At 48.9% G+C, this 20,172-nt stretch overlaps 1 protein-coding gene across 2 annotated transcripts; it reads left to right on the top strand.

The window, feature by feature from the left end:
* Positions 1 to 643: 643 nt before the first annotated feature.
* On the top strand, positions 644 to 19,514 carry DBP (D-box binding PAR bZIP transcription factor). Of its 2 annotated transcripts, none has more exons than XM_054994943.1 (4): positions 644 to 1,711; positions 9,020 to 9,355; positions 14,549 to 14,769; positions 17,843 to 19,514. In XM_054994943.1, the coding sequence occupies exons 1-4, from the start codon at positions 1,549 to 1,551 to the stop codon at positions 18,056 to 18,058; spliced, it is 936 nt and encodes a 311-aa protein (XP_054850918.1). In that variant the 5' UTR covers positions 644 to 1,548; the 3' UTR covers positions 18,059 to 19,514. The 2 variants fall into 2 exon arrangements, with proteins under 2 accessions (XP_054850918.1, XP_054850919.1); XM_054994944.1 differs by lacking the exon at positions 644 to 1,711 and adding an exon at positions 3,412 to 3,690.
* Positions 19,515 to 20,172: the final 658 nt, after the last annotated feature.

Raw genomic sequence — 20,172 nt, 5'->3', positions numbered from 1 at the left:
TGTCATTTGTAGCCTGCTTTTCTTACTGAGAGTGAAGGCGGATTACACTGTGTGAGTTAGTACTTTCAAAGACGTTGCAATAAACAATGTGGGAGGGTACAGAAATGCAAATTTGCAAAGATTTAAAACCTGCAGAAATCCAATACAGAGTTGAAGAAATGCTGAAACAGCGTAAGCAATACTAAGAGAGCAAGCAGTATAACCAACCGGTATCTGCAGAGCCCCTTAGCTTGGTGCAGGGCGCCCACCAAACCGACCCTTCGCTTTCGCATTTATTTCCCGCGGTCCCTTTAAGACCCAACTTTCTCCCCGCTGGGCTGCCTCATCACAACACCACCAACACGCGCCTGCCCACGTGTTCCCAATCCTGTACAAGCTCCCGTTCCTTCTTCTGTCGGCTTCCCATTGGCCAAAACTGGGTCAGGCTCCTCCCATCGCTTCTGCTGCCATTGGCCAAATCTAGGTCAGAGCCCCACCTGCCCCATGGCAGGCGCACATGACAGAACCAGGAGGGTGGGGGGAGCGGTGTTTGCAAATCTCACGCTTCACGAGTCTGGATTGGTGGAAAAGGGTCTGCTAAGGCCCGCCCACACGTGTCTCTTAGTCCCTCCCCATTCGAATGTTGCAAAAGAAGGGGGGGTGAGATCCGGAGGCAGTTGTAAAGTGCTTGGAGGACAGCAGAGCGATTTTTTAAACACTTTATTTTATTTTTCCAAGTATATTTATAGGTTGGCTGCAGGGAGCTGTTGGGGAAACCTGGAAAGAATTTTGGGAAGCGTCAGGATCTGCTTTCTGTTCCGTTTTTTTGGTGGCGAGGCGACTAGATTCCCCTAGATTCCTCTCCTATTGCCCGGGAGCCCCCGGATTTTGGTTGGTTTTTTTGCATGCCATTTAGGGCTGGGTTCGGCCAGGAGGGAGAAAGCGCAAGGGGGATCAGCCTCTTTGATTACGAGCTCTCTGCGGAAAGGATCCACTTGCTTGGAAGGGGGAACCTGGTCTCTGCGATTTTTGCAAAGCGATCTCCTTAGGTTCACCGCAAGCCAATGACTCTCCCTGCAATAGGAAACGTTTGGTTCTAGGATTATTTCCTCCTCTTCGTGGGGAATCTTTTTGGATCTAAGGAGACCCTCGGACTTTATCCTTTTTTCCCTCCCCACAGTCCCTGCAAGGAAATATTTCTTCCTGGGAGATCCCTCTGTGAGCCGGTTGGCTGCTAAATTTGGAGCGGGCTGGCCGGGCGGGGGGGAGGCCAATCGCCGGCCCCCTGGAGGTTTATTTCAAGGCTAGTGGAAGAAGAGACATCGCCACCTCCACCCCGCGGCTCCCCAAGTCTCCCAACCTTCCTCCCTCTTCCCCCCCTTTCTCCTCCAATCGATCGTCCGGACTGAATAGGTGGATTTCGCTCCGTCTCCAACCCGGGAATTCTGTTTTCTGCCGTTGTTTCCACGGGGCTTTGGTTTTGATCCGTTTTTCCCCCCACCTCGGTACCACCGTCGAAGGAGAAGACCTCTGGCCGGGGGGCGCCTGCTGGATCTCGCTCTCCTCGCCATGGCCCGACCTGCGGCCCAGGCTAGCCCCACGCCTAGCCCCATGCTCTCGGCTCCTCCTCTGGGGCTCGCCAGCCCCAGCTCTGCCATGGTCAGCCTCAAGAGTCTCCTCCAGGGACCGGTCAAGAGTCCCGATCGCCGGGGGCCCAAGGACCTGGGCGCATGTGAGTGACAGCTGTCTCCCCTCCCCATCCACCTGTCTGCCTCCACACTTGCCTGCCTGCCTGCCCTTCTCTCCGCCCACCTGGGTGTCTGTCTACTTTGCTTGCTCGCATCCTTCCATAGCCCTCCATCCGGCGTGGTGCATGTGCCGCTCCAAAGCACTTCAGCTGGGCTTTTCCTGGCCTTTACCGCGGGTTGCTTTTCATCCCATTTTACGGGGGTGGGGGGCATTGACAGATCTCAGGTGCAATCCTAAGCAGAGTTACTTCAGGCTTAGCCCATTGATTTCAATGGGCTTAGACTGGAGCAACTCTTCTTAGGATCGCACTGTGAGTGATATGCCCACGGCTGCATGTATGCAGGGGATTTGGATCAGTCTGTCTCCTGTGGGCTAGAGGAGACCGGTGCTCGCTCCCCGGTCCATCCATGCTGTTCCCCCATGTGTCCTGTCATGTCTTCAGGCCGTTACTGTGCCCCATAAAGTGTGCTGTGTGGCAGCTCACCCTACATTTGATACCCCCCCCATATCCATCGTCCCATGCCGATCGGTGAATTTTTCATAACTGGTGTCCATCTGAGGTGCACCTTTGCCCCTCCCATCATCGTTCAAATGCATCCCTCCCTCAAAAATCCACCAACTCCCTCCTTAGGGGAAACAAACCCACCATCTGTGGGTTGCAAAGGCCTGCTCTGGGCTTCTGGAAAAGGCAAGCCTAGCTGTTCCTGAGACACCCTGCATTTCTGCTTCCAGCTATTCGGGTGGGCCTCAAGTCCTGCACTTGCAACCTCTGCCTGTTCCTGGGGGGGGGAGAGGGGGAGCAGAATAAATGGGGCATCACCTCTAAAGCAGTATCTCCATTTGATCTGCCCCCACCCCACCCAAATCCACAAAAGCCACCTCCACCGTCATACCCCACTGAAATCATAAGGCACCTTCACATATCCAAGACCCTGACAAAGGGGATTAGATAGCCTACACGCTGGTAATGACAAAGCTGCGCTTCTTTCTTAGAAGGGGCTCCGTCGAGGATGTTGTGGGATGAGGAGTGGAATGAGTCTATTTGTGCCCGCAGGAGCTGGGAGCCAGGACTCTTGAGCTGCTGGTGGCTGGAGGAAGGCCCTTAAGGGGACAGCAGGGCTTGGTAGGAGTTGGGCAGGAAGGTCTGCTGGGCTCTCTGGGGGAGGAAGGGAGTCCAGGTGACCACGGCAAAGGGACCAGGGTGATCCGGGATGGAGGGTTCTGGGAGCGAGAGCCCTGCTTAATTCCCTAATGCTCTTGTGCAGCAGGGCACTGTTAAATGGAGTTTTTAATCCGGATTTTAACAGGCTATGTGGTTGGTTGTTGTTGTTTTAATGGTAGGCTGCTGCGCCTGGCACATCAATCGCTCGGGCGGCGCGGGTGACTTTTTGAAGAGTGCCGACTGGGCTGGGGAGGGGGCCGGGGTTTGGAGGAGAGGGGGCTGGAACGAGCCGGCCCGGACTCCTGGGTTCTCCTTGGATCCAGCCGCTTCCTTTGGAGGGGGCGGGGGCTGGGGGAAGTCCTGGTTTTGCTGGAGGAAGGCAGGGACGAGAGCCAGGCCTCCCGAGCCCTCGGAGCTGGACCGCTGCCAGCTCGCCAGGGTTTTCCAGGGTGATCCACAGCGAGCGGGCTGCCTGTGCATGCGCACACCCTCGCCAGTCTAATCCCTTAAAGCTGCACACAGCCCGGCCACGGGACGCGGCAGGAGGGAGCGAAACGTGCAGGCGCGCGGCGGAGCCTTCGCCCCGGGAAACGTTCGCAAAGTCTTTCCCGCCCGGGCGAGGAGGGAGGCGGCGGCGGCGGCGGCTACGGCTGCAGCTGGTCCCCGGCGGGGCATTCCGGGTGCTGCGCGGGGTCAGCGCCTGGCAAGGAGGGGGAGGGAACGCGCGGCCCGAAGCGCCGTCAGGCTGGCATAGTTGGCATTCTGGCTGGCGAGCAGGATGGGAGGCGGACGCACCGACGGTGGGTACCTTGGAGGGGCGGCTCTGATTGGCCAAGGGAGGCTGAAGGGGGGCAGCTGGCACTGCAGTGGGCTGGGTAGGGATTCAGGAGAGGTGTGAAGGGGTATCAATGTATTTTTCCTATTTTTATTGCATTCAATCGATGACACTCTGTTGCATTAGCAGAAAGCCGTAGCAACAATAGAAGGTAAAATCAAATGTCCGTAAAGATAAGATTTTAAAAAAAAATTCTAGGCATTAATCTTTATTATTGTATTGCTAGCAGTCCACCATGCAGGAATTATGTTATATATTAGAAGAGCCCTTGCAAGGGTAGAATGCATCTCTTTGCAGTCTGCAGACAGATGTACTTTGCACATGTGCTGTCCCCCTCCCCACAGGATTTATGTGGACTGAGGGGGCAATCTGGGCTACCTCAGTGCAGCATCCCTGTAGGAGCAAGTGGGAACCGGTCCTGTGTATGGGAGAAAGGAAAAAGGTACAGGCTTGAACACGTTAAGGCTGCGGGTTTGACCTCTGACTGGTGAATTCCACCAGTGAGAATTCAGCCTGTTCCTGAGTAACTTGAGCCTTGTTTCTGTTTCTTGAACACACTGTAGTATAACTGGATGTTGGAAACTGGTCAATGGATAGAGAGCTGAAGATACTATTTCATTATAAGAGCAAGATTCTTCTACTGCAGACCAATATGGCTGTCCATCTGAAGTACTTCATTATCTTATTTCTAAAGCGCTTTGTAGTCTGGCCATTCCTGCCATCTTTGCAGCAACCCCATGGAGTCTAGTTTGTTGTTTGTTCCCATTTCACAGATGAGAACTGAGGTTTGAGGCATGGCCGCTTCTGTAAGGGGTCCAAAGCTAGGCAGGGGTGGGTTGCAATGCTGAGTCTTGCAAATCTAAATATAGCCCTTTAGTTGCATTGGATGAAGCTGGATTAATTAATTTTGATTTATTTAGATTAGATTATACCCTGCTTTTCTCTCCAGTGGGGGACTCATAGTTGTTTACAACATTATCTTCTCTGTTTTATCCTTACAACAGCCCTGTGAGGTAGGTTAGGCTGCAAGAGAGTGACAAGGTTCAAGGGCAGGGGTGGATATGTGAGCCTGGGTCTCCCAGATCTTAGTCCAACACGCTAACCACTCTGCCAGGCTGGAGTAGAGCAATGGGTGAAAATGTGGGGATGAGTTTTGGGCCAGACTTGTGAAGAAGGAAGGTTAAAAGTCAGAAACAAAATAATTTGATTTTCTGTATCATTTCACAAATGCTTATTGTATGCTTTCAACCGCATTCTGATTTTGCTATCCTTAATTCTCTTGAATAATCCTCCCCCATTGTGTCCTTTACTCTCACAACAGACTGTTAGGATAGTTCATTATTATTTCCATTTCACAGACAGAGAGAACTGAGGCTTGAGAAGTTCCCTCTAGTCCCCTCACTGAGTCTAATGGTTGATCCAGGATTTGAGCCAGCTTCTCACAGCAGCCAGTTCCCCCAACACATTCTGTCATCTAAGCCACTTTCACATGTTGGTAGAGGTGCATTGGAAGAAAGAAGAGGAGAGAGAGAGAGAGAGAGAATGGTTGGGTTAACAACCTTGGACAGCAGTTTATGGATTGAAAGCCATTGGCAGGTTTAACCTAGACGGTCTGTGGGGCGTTGTGGGTGACTCGCCCAGTTTCGGGGCGCCAGGCTAGTGTTGCCACAGCCTGTCAGCTGGGCCTGGGTTTCCCTCCCACGTGTCTGGGCACAGTCAAGGCTCAGGTATGAAATGCCACTCCCAGACCTGGCTGGGCCTCGTGTGGAGGGTTGGGCATTGGGAGAATGCTGGTCTATCGTTTTCATTACATTTCATTGAGACCAGACCGACGATGCAATCCAAAGAGAAGTTACTCCAGTCTAAGTCCATTGAAATCAACGTGCTTAGATTGGAGTGACTCTTCTTAGGATTGCACTGCAAGTCATGGGGTTGGCAAAGCTGACAGCCACAACACTGGCAAGAGAATGAAATAATGCACTAGGTTAGAACTTAGACATCTCAGTAAGGTTTACAGCTGGAGGTTATGGGGTGGGGGGACACTAGAGGGAGGGGACATTTCCTGGGACATTGGGTACAGGGGCCCAGCTATGTGGGCTCACCGGAGCAAAAATAATTAGAATTTGAGGCGTCACAGTCTCCTGGATGTTTTCCTTTTTCCAGGCTTCCCTAGGTTTGACCTTGGAAGAAAAATCAGTAACTAGTGAATGCCAGCAGCAAATGAGTAACACCTGGATCTGCCCCTAAGCAGCGCTAAATGCCCCCATATATCCCTTTGCAGCTGTTGCCCAACCAGGGCAGAGCAATGGTGAAGAGCTTGAAGGATTTCAGGGGCAGATGGGCTGAAAAGCCTCTGCAGCAGCAGAAGAGCCCAGTCAAGCGTGGCCAAGCGCGGGGTCAATCAGGGTGAGGCAACTGCTCACGTTTTGCTGGCAAATGCCGCAAGAATTGGAGAGATAGGAATGAGGCCTGGCAGGCGTCGGCGGCGACTTCTCCCCCAAACCCACTTGTCCAGAAGTACCTCAGTATCCGTCTAATCCACCTGTGCATTTCTTCTCTGCCTCTGTTCTTTCTGTCCATCCTTCTACATACACAATCTGCTATCCCCATAGATGGAATGATGCATTTATACTTTAGTTCAATACTGTTGGCTGCGTCAAGGCTTGGGGCTGCGACAATGTAGCGAACTGTTAAATAATTCAATGCCCGGTCTAGAGAGTTGTGAGGTGCAAAGAATGTACAGTGTGAAAGCTCCACATTGACGCGAATAGCCAGTGTTGAAAGTGTTTGACTAGGAGACCCAGGTTCGAATCCTGACTCTGGTACGGAAGCTAACTGGGTGATCTTGGGTCAGTTATCCTAAACTACCTCACAGGGTTGTTGTGAGGATAAAATGGAGGAGAGGAGAATGTTGTGAGCCTCTTCGGGTCCCCACGGGGGAAAAGGCAAAGTATAAATGCAGTAAAATAAAATTTAAATAGTAGAGGCAAGTAGAAAGGTGCAGTCTTCTCTTGCCTCAGCTAGATTGCATGGAGTTGGGCCTGGCCCCAGAGACTGACAGTTTGGTATTTCTAGAAGCTTCCAAAATGGTTGAGGTTAATCCCTCCAACAACCTTCTTGTTTGCTGCCCTCTCATATGTAAAGCACTTTTATTTACTCCATCCTTCCAAGGTCGGTAAAATGAGTACCCAGTTTCCTGGGGGTAAAGTGTAGATGACTGGGGAAGGCAATGGCAAGCCACCCTGTAAAAAGTCTGACAAGAAAACATTGTGATGTGATGTCCCTCATCGGTCAGTAATGACTCGGTGCTTGCACAAGGGACCACCTACCTTCCCCCCCCCCACTTATTTCCTCACTTGATCTCATTAGATTTCAGAATCTAAGCAGGGCTGGCCTTGGTTAGTAAATGGATGGGAGACCTCCAATGAAAAGCAGGGTTGCAGAGGCAGGCACTGGCAAACCACCTCTGTTAGTCTCTTGCCATGAAAACCCCAGCAGGGCTCGCTATAAGTCAACTATGACTTGAGGGCATCTCCACCACCCCTACTCAGTTGATTTACAGCCTGTTTCTCTCAAGGCGGATTACACAACGAAAAGCAATGCAATACGAAAAGTCTAATGCATACAATCAGCATGCCATAAAACTGGATTCCAACGTTAGAGCATTAAAACACAACATAATGCATACAACAAAATGGTAACATACATATAACAAAATTGGATCACAGTATGTAACAGTACAAAATATACCATGAACCAAGCAATGAAATAATACCTTCACAGGTATTAACTACGACTCGGTTCTCTTGCTAAAAATACCCTTCTCTTCCAGCAGCCCGCAGAAGGTGTCCAAGGATTTCTGAAATCCTGGTCCCAGCAGTATCCAAGACTTCATTAGGTACACACAGCCACGTGCAGGCACAGACAGTCTTGCTGATCTGTCAGCCATTCTCTCCCCCCATTTTTCCTCATACAGTGAGATCTCTCGCTGATTCACATATGGAAAGCCCTCATTGTCCAGCTATAGTGCTAACTAAATGTTATCATTCTCAAAATTCCACACTTTTTATCCTGGAGTCCATGTCTGTATTTCCAGTCCAGCTACCTGAACTGAATAATCTCAGTCTTAGCTGTCCACAGTTGGATTATAGTTGTGCTAAATGTGCAAATGGATGTTCACAGGCTTCACAACAGATCGCTGAGTGACTGGTGCTCACACTTGCGTGTTGCTAGGCACCCTTCCTCAGAGAACTCAGGAGCTGGGGCTGCTCCAGTCATTCCACCATAGGCACACAATCCAACTATGCCCAGGATGAATTTGGGGCAAGGAAAAAATGTCACTCAGAAGCAATGGTTTAGTTAGCACAATCTCATTCGAGTCTTTTCATTTCAAAAGTTTAAATGCAGAGTGGAGGGACAAGTGATACTGGCCTGGGGTTTTATGTTTGGAGCCATTCCAATCTTGAAGGAATAAGTTTCAGCTCTTCAAGTAGGTACATGTGGCAGTGCTAAAATGATTACAAGACTTGAATTTTGGCTCCTCACAAAATGTATTTCCTTTTAGTTTAACCCCTTAATCCTCCTTGACTTCCCCCCACTTTGGGGATGTTGCCTGTAAGGCCTTTGGGGGCAGAGGCCCTTACCTTTTGCACATTTTATTCTACCTCACAGGTTGTCTGTTTGTGACTTTGTTAACTGAATTTGTTAACCGCTCTGAGTGTGGCACTAATCTGTCCAGAATAGTGGTATATAAGCACAAGATTGTTGTTTTGTAATATATTTAGGGTACTTATTACTCTGCCTTTCTCATTTAAGTACTCAGGATGGCTTACAAGAGTGGATTTTAACATATGAGAATAAAAAAGAAGTAAATAAAAACCCAGCGCAGCTATAGAAATAAATTCTATAAGAGTATTTTAAATGTACATTGATGTGTTATTGTCTGAGTATGCCTTTCCAAAATTTAAAAACATTTGCCATGAAGAGCACATGTATAACAGGAAGAGGGACTCTGAAGAAATTTTATCTGTGAATTTGCGGTGTTTTTTCTGAATGCACTGCTGTCTATCCAGTCAATCTCAAATTGATATCTCTAAATATAAGAGAAAGTATCAGGCCTAGCTGTAGCTTTCTAGATTCCCATTTTCAGTGTAGCATGCTGCCTCTCTCCTTGTTGAATCCCACTAGATCCCCATTCTTAAAGAACACAGAGATCCCATCTCCTATTTCTCATCCTGTTTCTTTACTATGTGTTTCTCCCATCTGCCCCCTCTTCCCGTTCTATTCTACCTCAGGTGTGATCAAAGAGAAGGAACGGAAGATGGAGGACGATCTGAGCATCTCGCGACCCGGGCACTGCGCTTACCTGGGGTCCCTCCTGTGGGAGCGTACTCTTCCCTACAATGAGATTGAATATGTTGACTTGGATGAGTTTTTGCTGGAAAACGGCTTGCCTCCGAGTCCGGCCCATCAGTCCTTCTCGCCAGGCAGCCAGCCCACTGCATCGCCTTCCAGCGGGGTTGTGGTGGACCTTAGCCGCCCGGCATCGTGCGCGTCATCATCTTCAATCTGCTCCTCATCTGGTGAAGGCCTAGTGGGTAGTGATTATGACCACCACTGCAGCAAGACAGGTAAACTGGCATCTCTCAGTGGTGAAGGTAGTGTGAAGAAAGGTATATATTCTTAAAATTCAAGTAGACCTAAAACTGTATGAGGTGCATTCCTCAGAGAGCAAGCGCTATTTGCAACTCCCAAGAGGCATCATGTGCCACTCTGTGTCATGTGTGAAATAGGCCTAAGTTGCAAGGAAGATGTTTTCTAGTCCCCTCAGTGATTGCAGTGGAGAAAGTCATGTTGTAATTGGGTTGCCCACTTCAGGTTACAGGCATAAAACCAACCCTTAATTTTTTCATAATTTTACAGTGAAAAGTAGCCTTAAGAATTTTGAATGAGGGAGCACTTAACCATTTCCCTGCTGTTTGTTTGCTTAAAATCACAACCCCTGGAGTACTTGTCCTCACATGGGACTGCAAGTATCCCTCTGAAACTCCATTGGAGATGGATATCTGCTTGGGGGAGGGAATTTTGAGGCGGCAGGGAAAGGGTCAAGCACTTCACTCCAACCACTCCAAGGCTTCCCAAGCTAGTTTTCAATTATTATTTTTTTTTAAAGTCAGGGCCTTTCTTATATGCATTTGCATGTAATCTCTAGTTTCCCCCTTTGTTTGCTTAGCTTCCTTTCAAAAAAAGGAGTATAGTTTTTATTCTCAACCTAGTTGCAGGCTGCATGTCTCCAATCAGCTAAGAAGGGAAGCTGACACCTAGTGTGAAATTTATCACAGTAAGATGCAAGTTGCTGAAACAGGGTTCGAGACCTGAGATTTTTCCAGATAAGATTGCACCCTCCTGGGCATTGTGTCTTGGAGTCTCCGAAACTGCAGGCCCTCAGTTGAACAGCAAGATAAATGCCCCCTGAACCATCCACAAATCTCTGCCTGTCCTTCTCTCTGGCTCCTGCTCCATATGCCAGTCACTCTCTCTTTCTTCTAATCTCCCAGGCCTTTGCAAAAATGTTGATTTTTGTTCCAGTATTTTTAATTGGACTAAATTATGCAAATTGCACTCTTCTTATTTCAAGTGCAGGATGTGGTTTCTCTTTCATTGCATGCTAGGAGAGTCTTAGCACCCTGCTGGCAAGGAGAAGGCTATTTCTAGTGCCCTCCCTGGCTGCAAAGAATAAGGGCAGTTTCAAGTTCCCTCCCTGGGAGAGAATAGAGAGTTTCTAATCTCCTCCCTAATTGCACAGAGTAAACATAGCTTTCGGTCCAGCCATTAGCTGCAATAGAGATTGGCAGCCTTTTCCTGACGGCTGCAAGGGTTCTTTCTAGTCCCTCCCCATTGCTGTCAGCCCCTCTGCTTCAGAAACAGAACGTAGTTTTTGTCCTTTATAAGTTTAAGAAGAAAAGATAATTTTAATCCCCTCTAGGTTTGTTGGAAAGTAGATTTCTTAGATGCTGGTTAAGCTAGGTACAAATATTTAGGATTTCAGTCAGTCGTCCCCTGCTAACATTTTGTTGTTGAATGTTAAAGGTAGAGAATAAGCATTTTTTTAAAAAAAAGTTTATAACCATTAGAGAACATCTGTAAATCACCACAGTAACTGGTGTATGTGTGTGTTTTAGGCCCCTGAACTTTGGAGACTTGTACTTTTGAGATGGCTGGGGCAAAATCATATTGTTGATCTTGGGCGGGGGGGGGGGGCTTTCCACTTTGAAGGTGCCAAACGCTTCTAAAATCCATTTTTCATTTCTTGAAAATCTTAAAGAGATCCCCCATAGTCGTCAGAGCAGTTCATATGATGACTTCAGGTTGCAGTGGCCATGTTTAGTTTCTTAGGTTTGTGTGTTTCATTTACACTGGAAGGGCAGAGGATACATTTTTTCAGCTTTATGGGGTCTGGGGTGTTGTAAAATGCAACAGATTTGATTGGTTTTCATTTTTGAATGTCTGTCTCTGGCTTTAGTACGGAGTTCTGGTTTTGATACAGCCCAGTTGATTGTCTGAGAGGAAGGGGGTTATCGTGAGGTGTTTGGGATTTTGTTTGCAATGCAGACTTGAGAAAGTAGCATATGTGGTTAGGAGAAAAAATACTGGACAAACAAGGCAGTGGGACAACTTGTCTCCATCCTCTCTGAATTAATTTGAGGCCTATAAGATTTGGGGGGGGATGCCAGGCCTGTGCGCTCACCATCCAGAGAAGCTATTTTTACACCAGCTGGAGGACAACATGCTCCTAGCTCACTCCCTGTTCAGTTCCACTGGTAACTCCTCAAGCTAACAGCAGGCAACACAGACCTTGATGTTTCACAACATGCAATTAAAAAGAAGTGGTGTTCTCCACAGAGCATTGAGGTGGGTGCCCTGCTCACGCCACAAGGATGGCCTGTACACAAGGGGAGAGATTCCCATCTTAAACAGTGCAACCCTGTGCAGTTACTCCAGCCAGAGCCATTTAAAATGACTGGCCTAAAGCTGGAATTGCATAGGATTGGGCCCTGGCTCCCAACTTTCCCCTACCAGGTATGGTGTCTGCCATTCGCTCCATCTCCTCCCATGGGCATAATCCAGAAACCGGGACTTCCATCCCCCCTCCTTTTAAATCCACGGGCTGCACACTCTAAGAGAGAAGGCTGGAGTCCTTGACAGGGGTGCCAACACTCTGCCCTCCTAATCACGAGACTTCGTGGACGCTTCACACCCTCCCCCCCCATTTTGATCCCACACAAGGAGCCCAGTAATTCTGCATCATTTTCCTTCTCGAGAGCACCCTAGATTCCAAGAAAGCCACTCGACTAGGGTTGCCAGCTCAGGCTGGGAAATTCCTGGAAATTTGGGAGGTGGAGAGTTTGCAGAGCGGAGGGACAGGAGCAGGCGAAAATGCTATGGAGCCCACCCTCTCCAAATGATCCACTTCCTCCGGGGGAGCTGATCAATGGCAGTGCCGGGAGATCTCCAGCCACCGCCTGGAGGTTGGCAGCTCCTGGGCGTGGGTGGAGGGGAGGGGGCTGCAGCGGCCCGGGCGGCGGGGAATCCCGTGCCTTTGCGCCTCGGCTCTGGCCCGGGAAGCCCAGGCAGGCAGGCAGGCAGTCTCGTGTCTGCGCACGGAGCCGCCGGCTCACGTGCCTGGCCCTGCCTCGCGAACACATGTCGCTGGCTGGCTGGGCTCGGCTCGGCGCGCTCTCCCGCTGCCAGCTGGCAGCCGGCCCCTTCCTCGGCGCAGGGCGGGGCCGGCGGGCACGTGGGGCTGCGGTGTGAGGCAGGACCGGCTGCGCCGGAGTGTGCCGAGTGGATGTCCCAGCTGGGCCGCGGCAGCGCAGCCCCAGCAGGTTAGGGCCGAGGGAGGGCCCCGGACGCCTGGGCTTTAAGGGGCGCGGAGGGGCCCCGGACGCCTGGGTTCTCCACGGGGGGGGGGGGCAAAAGGAGCAGGGAGGCTCCCTTGTGGGGGGGAGAGGGGCCCCGGATGCCTGGGTTCTTCAGTGGGGGGAGGGGGCAAAAAGAGCAGGGAGGCTTTGGCTCTCCCTGGAGGGGGGGGCGGGTAGAGGGAAACCGGACGCCTGGGTTCTTTAGTTGGAAGCGGGGAGGCAAACGGACTCCAGACGCCTGGGTTCTCCAGTGAGAATAGGGGGAAGGGGCAAAAAGAGCATGGAGGCTTAGAGTCTCCCTTGTGGGGGAGGCAGAGTGACCCCGGACGCCTGGGTTCTCTCTGCTGGGGGAGCAGACGCTTGGGTTCTCCAGTTGGAAAGGGGGAGGCAAAGGGACCTCGGACTTGGGTTTTCCAAAGGGCGTGCTAGTTGGGAGGTTGAGGCAAGGGGAGAACAGGGGAATCTGGTTGGTGGCAGAAGCAGCCAGGATTCTTGGATTCTGTGATGAGAAATGGAGTCCCTAAGGGGGCAGAAGGAGCCGGGATGCCTGAGTTCTTCAAGGAGACTGTAGCTAGTGATGAGGGTGGGGGAATTGGGACTTTTTCATTTCCTGCTCAGACAGGCAGGTCCTTGAAAGGCCCCAAGGGGTCTTGGATAGAGCGAGTTAGTGGGAGGGGCAAAACCCGACTATCTGGAGGGAGGAGTTCCATCACAGACTCCTTGATCCTCTGAGGAAAGAGGGTGGCCTGGGGGGGGAGATCCAGACACTGGGGTTCCTGTGAGAGATTGTAAGAGGGTAGGATAGAGGATTAGAGAGGTGCTCAGATATGCTCCCTGTGAAAGGTGCTGGAAGTTTGCTGAGGGGGCAGTGGCAGAGTGCTAGGAATGGCACCTCTTTTGGCGGGGTGGGTAGTGAAAAGCATAGCGGCCGTTAAGCACCTCTCTGTCTGGGAGGATTCTGACCCTACTGCTTTGAGGGGAACAGGCCTTGACAGCCTCTGGTTCCCAGTTGGTGGCCATATCCCATTTCCTTAAGCGGTAACACATGATGCCGGCTTAAAACTCTCACATGGGGAAAGGGGGTTGCTTGAATCCCTCCTCTCCCCATCTGTTAAGGCATTCAACAGGCCACATGGTCTGTTGGACGCTGCATACTGTATGATGCCACACCTAAAAATGGGTTCATGGAGATCTTTAATTCTCAGCCGTTTGCCAGCTGCTCTACATGACTTTATTTCTTACTGTGCCTGTAGCTGTGAAGTGTGAAGCCATGTCCCCCCCCCCCAATCCATTGTTAGGACACAATCCCGTGGCTGTGCCCCCATGTCCTTTCTAAGCAGATGGATGTGGAGCAGGGAGATGTTGGAGTGAATATACAGGATTGTGTGTATGTCAACTTCCAGGACTGGACTGTAGGGCTGTTAAGGTAAAATCTCTTAAAATTCTTCTTTACCCAGTTTTTCCCTGAAATCCAACAATTTTTTTCCTGCCCTCTTTTTAGGAATTTGGAGTCACTTTCTAATCAATTCCCTTTTTGCTCAAAGAGGAATTTGAAAAGAAGTGGTTCTGCAAAATTTCAGAATTTCACTCTGTCGATGCTCAGAGGCAGGCAGTGTCTTCCTGCTACAGCACCACCATGGCTGTATAACATAACACAACTGCAAAGGGCAGGTTACAAAAGGGCGCCATGATTTCAAAGAGAAATAAAGAAACCCTGCGCTTTAAAGAGAAAAAGAGGAATCAGTGGCTATATCTAAAAAAGTAAATTCTGGAAAAAGGAAGTTCCCACCCCATAACAACCCTACTGCACTGCAGATTGTGCCTTGGCATCTGATGTTTTCTTGCAACACTGTGAGTGTGTGAAGCTCACCTGGGTATCTCTTTCCTCTTCGCCCTCTTCAGGCCCTGTCACGCCTGTGTCTCGAAGCACGCCCAGTCCTGTGGACCCCGAGGCTGTGGATGTTCTCATGAACTTCGACCCTGACCCCGCTGACTTGGCGCTCTCCAGCATCCCGGGACATGAGACCTTTGATCCCCGTAAGCATCGCTTTTCTGAGGAGGAACTCAAACCACAACCTATCATGAAAAAGGCCCGGAAAATACAGGTGCCAGATGATCAGAAGGTGAGATTGGAGCACACATCTTTCATTGGAACCTCACCTGCTTAGCCACTTCTTGCTGTGGGGAGCGGGGGTGTCACCGCCTTTGATTTCAGGACACGCCCTTTCCCTGGTTGAAAATCTGGCAAGAATCTGGGGCTTTTTCAGTCATTTGATCCTCTCTTCCCACCCTCCCTCCAAACAGATTGAAGTACAATTTCAGGAGGTGTAAACGTCCCACCTCCCAGGCAACACAAACTGCTTGCTTGGGGAAAAGGATGGCAATAGTAAAGTGATAGCTAAGGCCACATTTCATTGGCACCAGCTGCAGTCCTGCCATAATGACGCAGGATAATCAACATGGGAAAGAGTTGGCATGAGTGGGTGGGGCCATGCTTGCCTTCTTAGCCCTGCCCACAGGATTTACTCACATGAATGGACAGTCTCTTTGAAAAAAATCAAGTTTGAAGAATTCGTTCTCAGATAGTTTCAGCTGTTAGCTCTGTTGAACATTTTTTCACCCCAAAGCTGCCCTTTGCAGAGCAAAAACAGCATTGTAGCTAGGGGGGAGCAGGTTTAGCCATGTTTTTCTTCCCTGAGGCTTTGCATATCATGTACATGGACGCATTTAATGTGTGGTCCATATGTAGCACCAGAGCCACATTGATGGCTGGTCCTTTGGGAATTATCAGCATAAGGTAATTGTGCTTTGACATGGGGAACTCGTGTTTAAATCCTTGCTGGGTTCCAGGGGCCCTGGGAAGTCTTTATGCTTGACTTACCTTCGAGGGTTGTTGTGATGCTAAAACACTGCTCTGAGCTTCTTGGAGGAAAAGCAGGGGGCTTAGTGTGTGGAAATTTATGATATCATCGTTTATATGGAGTCTTAATGGGGAAGCCCTCATGTGGCTTTGTTCCTTACACAGCAAATAATTAAAATACAGTGGGACTAAGCCTGTGAAACAAACATGTACAGACACACACATGGGCTGCAGTTCAGATAAATAAGAAATCAATTACTACACAGGTTGATTTATTGCAGAAATATTAACCAGCCAGTTGTTAAGTGGTTCGGCTGCAAATTAGCACTCGACTGGTTTGAATCCCACTGCTGCCATGAGCTCAGTAGGCGGCCTTGGGTAAGCCACTCCTCTCAGCCCCAGCTCCCCAGCTGTATTGTGGAGATAACAATAACACTAACTTGTTCACCGCTCTGGGTGAGGCACTAATTTGTCTAGAAAAGTGATATATAAGCACTATTATTATTATTATTATTTTATTATTATTGAGGTCATTTTTAATTAATAAGAACACAAAGCTCTGCCAGATCAAACCATTAATCCATCTAGTCCAGCAGCCTCTTTCCCTCAGTGCCCAATCAGATTGCCCCTCCCAGTTCGTACGGGAACAGGGAACCTACCTTTTTGTAATTCCTCCAGCCCTCCCCACAGTATATTGCCTATGAACATGGAGGTCCTATTTGGCCTCTCTGAATTTGTCTAATCTCCTTTCAAAAGATATCCGAAGCGGTGGCCACCACTGCATCTTGTGGCAGAGAGTTCTGCCGGTTAAGTATATTTTGTGGGACAATAGTATGCAAATTGTTTTCCTGCAGGAGAACTCTTTCCTCAACAACCAGATCTGCTAAGGAGCCTAGTTATTTTGTAAGAGATACCAGGGCAGGATCCACATTGCTCAGTCAGTCTCCTCTTGCTTGCTTGGAGCACTGCCAGTGAGGACTCTCGGGTCTCAGCATTGCCCTGGGTGGCCTGAAAAAAACGCTCAGTGCTCCCCTTTAGTTGCACATTGTGAAGGACATTCCATATAGGCTGGCAAGCTTGCCTGCCATGACATTTTCTTCTTTACAAAATGCAGAAATCTCTTATTAGCAAAATACTTGTGTGTGTGGTTAATGATTTGACATGCGGTTGAGGGAGTGGAGTTTTTGTCTGTCTGGAGGTATGATTGGTACGAATCTGTTCTCAATTCCGTGTGTGTGAGCGTTTTCATCTTTTTCAGAGTAGGGTTCTGTGCTTGCATGTCCCAGGGGGCTACTGTCTCTTTTTCTGATTGTAGCTGTGTCTGAGAGCCAAATTGTGTCAAGTGTGGCTATTTGAGGGTAGTGATTGTGTTATATTGAACAGTGTTTTGTGTGTGTGGAAGGTTGACAGTAATATGGGAGGGTGTGCCTAGTAGGGAATGTGCCAGTGGGTGTGGACCTGTGTTTCTAAGTAAGTGATTATTATGCATGATTTTCTGAGATTGCATGCGTCTTTAAGGAAAGAGTGAGGTGTGTGTGTTACCAGGTTTCATGAAAGGAGAGGAGTTAAGCGTGCATGCATGTGCGCTTCAGGAAGTATCTCTGTATGCCATTTGGGAAAGTGTGCATCTAATCAGATTCCTGAACATTAATAGTATATGAAATTAGGTTTAGAAAGAGCCCGGTGGGGTGTGCTTAATTTTTAAAAAACAGAAAGAGAAGACCAGAGCCTCAAGAGCACAAGGCAACATCTGCAGAGCAAGAGAAGGGCATTCTGCACATGCTCAGACACAGTAGTCTTAGCAAGGATCTGGGAAAACAGTTCCAGCAAACAATTGATAGGTTAATGTAGTGCAAAATTGGTTACAGCTGGTCTGTCTAGTGGTTAGAGTGTCAGAGTAGGATCTGGGAAACCCAGGTTCGAATCCCCACTCTGCCATGCAATTTTGCTGGTTGACTGTGGGCCACTCACTCTCTCTGAGCCTAATCTACCACACAGAGTAGTTGTGAGGGGTAAAATGCAGCAGAGGAAAACAGTGTAAGCCACTTTGGGTCTCCATTGGGGAGAAAGGCAGAGTAAACTTTGCAAGGAAGCCTTAAGAAGTTACTAGCTCCCCCCCAAAAGTCCACTAGCTGATACAGCACCCCTGCAGAGGAGCTAACTAAGAGAGTCCACTTGGGGAGTCCTTTTGCATCCTGATTTTCGGCAAATGAATCCTAAGTAGCATTTAGTGGTTTCTGGAAGAACAGTGTTTTCCTGTGCACCATGTTAGTGGCTCATCTCCTCTGATCCCTGGTATATTTGTCTCCCCTCTGCCTCTCTTTCTTTCGGGTCAGGATGAGAAATATTGGAACCGGAGGTATAAAAACAATGAGGCAGCAAAACGTTCACGGGATGCCCGCCGCCTCAAGGAGAACCAGATCACAGTCCGAGCGGCCTTCCTGGAAAAGGAGAATGCCGTCCTGCGTCAGGAGGTGGCCAACATCCGCCAAGAACTCACCCGCTACCGCAGCATCCTCTCCAAGTATGAATCGCAGCATGGCACCTTGTAAAATGCACGGCGGGGGATGTTGTGCTCTTCTCCATTGCCCCACCTCTGAAGCAGTGGGGCCACCCTGGTTTTCAACCCTGATCCCTGTCTTCCCGGGCAAACAAATAATCAAACAACAGATGTTTGGAACGAGGGGAAAGGTCCGAGGTGGGTGATTCCCACGTACGGGACTATCGTGGTCCGGGTGCACGACAGAAGGGATAAAGACTTTCTGGGCTGGCGCATGCCGACCCTCACCAAGACAAGGGCGGTGATGTCAAGATGATGTTGAACCGGGCATTGTAGGCACATGGAACACACACAACACACAAGGGCTCTGGTGCACGCTGGAAGATGTCTTGTATGCGTGTACACACACACACACACACACACACGTTAGGTTTGTTGGCAGACTTTAATGTCTGAGGGCCGGAATTCAATCCCAGACTGCCACATTTGCTCACCTCTGCTTGTCATATGTGGCATTTGGCTTGATGACATGGTTGGCTCAGGAGGCATCAGGTGTGTCAGGATGCCTGGGTTCTCATTCTCTCAACAGCAGGTGCATCTTTTCAAGCAGATGTTTTGCACAAGATTTATCAATCCCTTTCTTGTTTCTCCCATTGACTCTTCAACAGGGGTGGGGGACAGGATGATGAAAGGCAGCCGGCTGCAGTGGTGGGCATGGGACCCAGGTGTCCTGGGCTCCTCTTCCCCACCAGGCATTAAACCACTACATCCTCCACCCCCTTCACAAGAGAACCCAGGACTCCTGGCACCCTGAAAAGAGGACAAGAGGATTTTGTTCTTTCTGGCAGCAGTAAACATCTTTTTTTTTTTCCTTCTGCCTACAAAATGCCAAAATTAAAAACAACAAAAACGGGTCGCACTCGCATATTTTTCCACAATTGGACTTGAATGGGCTTTTGTGTCAGAGGGCAGGTGTTAGGGGTATTAGTTTATTATGATTATCTTATACTTACTTTTAGTTAAAAGGCAAGTGATGGATTCTGTTTTCTTCTCCCTCCCCTCCCCGCTGTTTTGTGTCAAGCACTGTCTGATGTAGTCATGTATAGAAACTCAACAAACACAAAACCTCATTGATGACCCTACATAAATATGAACATTCTATATATATATAAATATATATAAATATATAAAATTTTCTCTTTTTTTTGTAAAAAAAATATAAATATATAAAGACTCCAGGAGAGACTTGAGAGATTAAACTATGTTCTTCTATTGGGGAAAGGATGGTTCTTTCGTACAGAAAGGGGGGGGATATGGTCTTTTTATCTCCTTTGGGGAGTTTCCTGGTCTTTTTAATTTTCCACGTAACAATGTTGCTGATTGGGGGCGGGGAGCAACCGATAGAACAGATTTTTCAAAAGGATGTTTACAATTGTATACTACAAGCAAAGAGAAATAAAGACAGGATTTGGAAAAAAAAGAATGAACAAAAACCAGCACTGTTACGTGTTTTGTGTCTGCTGCATAGATTGAATTCAGGTATGCGCTCTGAATCCTCACTGCAAATACAAAACTAGCCGAGTTAGTGCCTTTTGCCCTGTGCAGTTTTTTAGTACATCTCTCTGGTAGTTTGCAGTTTAATCTTGTGTTTGATTCCTGGTTCATATATGCAGGAGAATAAGGATGGAAGAACAGACCAGGACACTTTAGACGGCAAGCCGGGGCTTCTGTTTTGAATGTTCCTTTGCACGGGAACACCATGCAAATAGAAAATGGCAGGGTGAAAACTGCTTCCTGAGCGGTTTTTTTGTATTAGCAAGGGTTGTTTTTTTTAAGGGGATCCCTCACTGCCAGTCTGAAGCAGTGCAGTTTCTTCTGCCACCTCAGGTCTCTACCTTCCCTCTTATTTTCTATTTTTAGATACTTATACCTTACTTTTCTCCACAACAGAAACCCAAAGCAGCTCCCAACATCATATTCCTCCATTTTAGCATCTCAATAATACCCCTATGCAGGGCTTATTTTGAGGGGGAACGCACAGGAACACAGTTCCAGTAGTTCTCCAAAAAGGTCACATGTCAGGTGGCCCCGCCCACCTGATTTTTGGCGATTTTGGGCCCATTTCGGCCTGGATCAGGGCTGAAACAGTCCAATTCAGGCGCAATT

This window comes from Eublepharis macularius, chromosome 12 (assembly GCF_028583425.1).
Source record: "Eublepharis macularius isolate TG4126 chromosome 12, MPM_Emac_v1.0, whole genome shotgun sequence".
Taxonomy (NCBI): domain Eukaryota; kingdom Metazoa; phylum Chordata; class Lepidosauria; order Squamata; family Eublepharidae; genus Eublepharis; species Eublepharis macularius.
Note: the sequence above shows the minus strand (reverse complement) of the source record. Positions and strands in the feature narration are given on the sequence as shown.

Excerpts from the sequence above, each read along its gene's own strand:
- DBP (XM_054994943.1), top strand. The coding sequence starts at position 1,549 with ATGGCCCGACCTGCGGCCCAGGCTAGCCCCACGCCTAGCCCCATGCTC. Across the intron at positions 1,712-9,019 it reads GCCCAAGGACCTGGGCGCAT|GTGTGATCAAAGAGAAGGAA; the intron begins GTGAGTGACAGC and ends ATTCTACCTCAG. Across the intron at positions 9,356-14,548 it reads CCACCACTGCAGCAAGACAG|GCCCTGTCACGCCTGTGTCT; the intron begins GTAAACTGGCAT and ends CGCCCTCTTCAG.